Source organism: Eurypyga helias, unplaced genomic scaffold, assembly GCF_000690775.1.
Source record: "Eurypyga helias isolate BGI_N326 unplaced genomic scaffold, ASM69077v1 scaffold48220, whole genome shotgun sequence".
In the NCBI taxonomy this organism is placed as follows: domain Eukaryota; kingdom Metazoa; phylum Chordata; class Aves; order Eurypygiformes; family Eurypygidae; genus Eurypyga; species Eurypyga helias.
In genome coordinates this window covers 1-4,471 of record NW_010227250.1, presented here as the reverse complement: position 1 = coordinate 4,471, position 4,471 = coordinate 1, and the positions used below count along the sequence as shown (strand labels likewise).

Here is a 4,471-nt window from a genome sequence, read left to right as displayed (position 1 = left end):
GAAAGCAGGAGGGAAGACAGAAGTGATAATGCCTCATCTTTTCAGTAGATTTGACCATTTCCATTAAGTCCTTTTGAACTGAAGTGGGAGGTTTCTTTTTCTTTAAACCTGCTCAGGGGAGATTCTAATATTGCTGACATCAGTGTCCTTAGTAGCCTTCAAAGGGCTACTGGGGAGTAGCTCTATGCCCAAACTTCCTATATGCTTTCTTTGGGCATGTAAGTACTAGGTGTTGTTTTCGTTTGCTCTCTGCCATCCCCACCCCTCCTTAAACTACTGCCAGGTTTGAAGACATTGTATCACCATAGCACAGATGTAAATTTTCACAAAACTGTGAAAGCATAGCTCATTTCCCCCAGGCAGTACTCTGCATTCTTTTTTTGCCTGTCATTCCATGTTTCTGTTACAGTCAGGCTGACTCTTCTTTCCAAGTAACTGTCCATTCCAATCCACAAAGCTTGGCACAAGTCACTTCTTTGGGTCATAGTTGCTATCAGCTATCTGAAGGACAGTCGGGGAGGGGGCTGCTAAATTATCCGGAAACGTTCCCACTCTGTACAGTGTCTGATGGAAGTTGGAACAAACTCTGTGTGTGTCCCCGCCTTTTTTCTAATCAGTTTTAACTTGTAAATTCAGGGTTTGTTTCTGTGCCATTAAAGACAAAAATTCATTAAAAATCTGAGGTATGGCCTTCTCTGGATTTAGAGCAAAGCACACTATAAAGATAAGTCCGTAGGATAACCATACTATCAAATGCAATATTGGCAGATAAGTTGAAAAGTAAAAATCTTAAGGCATTGGCCAACATTATAATTGAAGAAGATCCTTTTCATTGGAGTACTGCTGTGCGCTTGCCTGTGATATTAAGGTAGTAACGCTGGTCAGGAGGAGCAATGACCTTCAGGTTTGTTATGAGCCTCGCTCCCAGGAATGAATGTAAGGACAGCTGGCCGGTCACAGCAGTACAAAGTTTTGCCTTCATTTTTCTTTATAGCCCAAGGCTTGGGTTCCTCTGAGCCCTAGCCCACCCACATTTGCATGTTGTGTTTATGTTTGCTAGCCCCAAGTCCCCATGTCCCCAGGCCAGAGCTGAGAAGTAGTACGCGCAGCAGCTAGCTTCAAATCAGCACTTGCCAATTTTTCAGAACTTAATATTTGTGTTGGGTTTCAGTTTTACATCAATGTTATTCTAGGAAACAATTCTGTGCAATACTCAAAAAAAGTTTCCTGTATCCAGTTTATTTTTTCTGGAAAACATTGCTTTGGGGAGGCTTTTTGTTTGCTGTGGAAGATTGCATTGTCCCTTAAAGGTTGCACCCATTAGTCTTACAGTATTTCTTCTTTTTTTGATTTTTTTTTTTTTTAAAGACTTCTGGCTCAGTTACATGAAACAGAGACTGCCTTTGATGAGTTTTGGATTAAGCATCAGCAAAAACTTGAGCAGTGTCTGCGCCTTCGGAATTTTGAGCAGAATTTCAGAGAGGTGAGAACTTCTTGGTGGCGGTCAATATTTGGTAATATAGACATTATTCAGAAGAAAATACATCCCCCTCTTGTTTTTGCAGCTCTTGCATGTGCTTGAAAGTTTTCTCCAACCTTTTTCTTTCTGTCCTTACTTGACATCCTGCTATCTTTACTACCGTGAATACTTGCATATAGAGACATAATAGCTTCTCTTCTTCAGCCTTATATTTTTTCCACCAGCCTAGCAGTGTATAAGCATTCAAAAACTCCTTTGAAACCTGTTCTCCACCACAGAAACATAATATGCTGGCTGCAAAGCTTTCATCTTGCCAACAGGCCCTTTTATTGCAACCAAGACTTACCTAAACCTTCTGGCTGAAATTTTATAAAACAGTCTCCAACACTGTGGGTGGGAAGTTGCAACCACAATGTTAGAAGCTGGGTGGAGGCTGAACTAAAATTTTTACAGCCAGTTTCTGATCTCATGTTAGTTTAACTCATATGCTTGATGGCACCTACAGTCACTTTATGCTGGTGTAGCTGATCTCAGAGCACAGGCCCTGTGCCTCCATCAGAGAAACACTCAGAAACTCTCTTACAAATGTGTGTGTCTGTCTGTGTCTCTCTTAACTAGTTGTTAGAGTAAGGACCTCTCCCTCATGTTTTGCTATTTACATTAATGTCGCTTTGTATTATTGTCATCTGGTAAAAGCAAGATCGTAAATGTTTCCTGAGCATTAGATTTCCTGCAATTTTTCTTTTTTCAGTACCAGGAAACAGTATTACTTCACTGACTTTTCTCTGTACTTGTTTTCATTTTGAATTGGGGGTAAAGGTAGGCTGACAAAAAAGTGATTTGTCTCTGTGTCCCGATAACCCCATAATGTGAGCCAATTGCCTGGAAATAGTGGCTACCAGCTATTTTACTGATGGTTCTCCAGAGAGGTGGAATCATCTTCATTGATGCATAGCTTTGTCTCATTTCAGGTCAAAGCAGCTTTGGATATTGTGTCCGAGAGACTGTCTGCTTTCACAGGTGTGGGAAACAGCTGTTCACATGTGGAGCACATTTTGAAAGATCTCACCAGCTTCGAAGAAAAATCATGCGTAAGAACTCTGCAAGTCTCCTTAATTACCAGTACAGCAGTGCATGTGTGGAGGGGAACAGTATTTGGTTACAGAGTATATTCTATGAGCAGAGCTGAAGCTGACAGCAGGGCAGAATCAGTGCCTCAAGTAACATGCAGAAGGAATTTGGAATAACGTCTCTAACCATTGGAGCAGCCCAGTTCTTGGGCATCCCTCAGTAAAGAGCAGTGACCATTCGTAAGGTCGGTGTGATCAGTTCATGGAAGAATTTCGTGAAGCATCTACGTAGCCTTGTTCTGCACATAGTGACCAGGGTGTTGCTTCCATTCCTGTTAGAGACACTTATGTCACTAAATCTCAGGAATGAGAAGGCTGCGTATTGAATGTACAGAATGTTAAAAGATGACCAATGGAATTATACACTCTGAACAATGCAGAACGGAAACCTCATTATGATCTGTGCTTCACAATAAAATATAGAGCTCTATGAGTGAGGTCATTGCTTTTAAGGCTGAGGTGCCGGAGTTAGGTAGTTTTTAATTTGGCTTTAGACTGCTGCCACACTCCAAATTGCATACGTAAGCACACAGACACGCTGCTGAGTAGCTAAGGCATAGAAGGATTAATAGGGGTTCCCTCACAGAGGCCGTATGATTGTATATATTATTATTATTGTTCCAGAAGTAGTCTAAAGAAATAAAGGAGTCGTAGAAGTTCTTGCACATCTGGGAAGACAGGAAATGGTTTTGATTTATTGAAAAAGGCAGCTGCTAACTAAAGATGTCTTCTGTATCAACATGTGTATTTTACTGTGTAAAAATAAATGGTATAATTTTTAATTCATTTCATTCATTTCATTGCTGTTGATCCAAAGAAAGATGTACCTAAATCAGTGCTTGCTTCCTTAGGAAACTATAGCAAAAGCCAGACTGCTAGCCTCAGAGGGTGATGCTTTTATTCAAAGTAATCATTATGCAGTGGACTCCATTATTCCAAAATGCAGTGAACTTCATTATCTCTGTGATGCCTTTACTACTGAGACAGAACGGAGGAGGAATCTTCTTAACAAATCTCTAGAACTGCATGGCTTGCTGGAAAAGGTAAACTTTGTATGGAACAGTTCTGTTTCCCATCTGGCTTGCTAAAACCTCACTTGCTAAACAGCCAGTTATCACAAGGGAAGGTAAAAATACCTGGATGTGCTGGAAGTTTTCTCCTTAAATAGCTGAATATGTCACAAGTAGAGGTACAAAATGTTTTAGACCTTAGTGTTTGATGCTGACATCAGTGCATTCTGAGCCTGTTCTTTTCTCTGTTTCTAGTCTATGAAGTGGTGCGATGAAGGAATTTGTCTGCTGGCTTTGCAGCCGGTAGATAAGTGTCAGTCTCAGGATGGTGCAGAATCAGCATTACAGGAGATTGAGAAATTCCTGGACACTGGTGTGGGCAATAAAATCAAGGAGTTGAATAAAATTTACAGAGAGTATGGACACATCCTCAACGAGGATCTTAAGGTACCAAAAGACATTTATGCCTGTCTCTGCATCTATTTGTTAATTTTAGAATTGCTCTCTTACCATGGACATGGATAAAGCTAAATAATCAGTACTAGGAGTTATACCTGGGAACTGGAAAGCCAACACATTTCCCTACCTGAGGTGCTAGTCTTGTCATATCTTTAGATAGGCATCAGGGGTTTCAGAACCTTTTAATAACTACTTGATTTTTTTCAGATAGTAGGATTGCTTTTAAAAAAATTCTGCCAAGTGAGTATTGAAATATCTTTTTTTATGTAGCAAAAATGTGGCTGTCCTTGATATTTGTATGAATTCTGCTTTGTAACTGATTTTTTTTTTTTTTTTTAAAGAACTTGAGAATATGTCCCTTTTCCTCTTAAAATCACAGAATGGTTTGGATT

The 4,471-nt window shown here is 40.0% G+C and overlaps 1 protein-coding gene across 1 annotated transcript in view; it reads left to right on the top strand.

Moving 5' to 3' along the window:
* The window catches only part of LOC104512590 (guanine nucleotide exchange factor DBS-like), a gene marked incomplete at both ends in the record, with an annotated part of 6,574 nt that extends 2,507 nt beyond the window's left edge, over positions 1–4,067 (top strand). The window contains 4 exons of the mRNA XM_010155633.1: positions 1,369–1,483; positions 2,452–2,571; positions 3,462–3,653; positions 3,876–4,067. Of these exons, the coding sequence (XP_010153935.1) occupies positions 1,369–1,483; positions 2,452–2,571; positions 3,462–3,653; positions 3,876–4,067 (619 nt within the window). The remainder of the gene's footprint in view (positions 1–1,368; positions 1,484–2,451; positions 2,572–3,461; positions 3,654–3,875) is intronic.
* Positions 4,068–4,471: the final 404 nt, after the last annotated feature.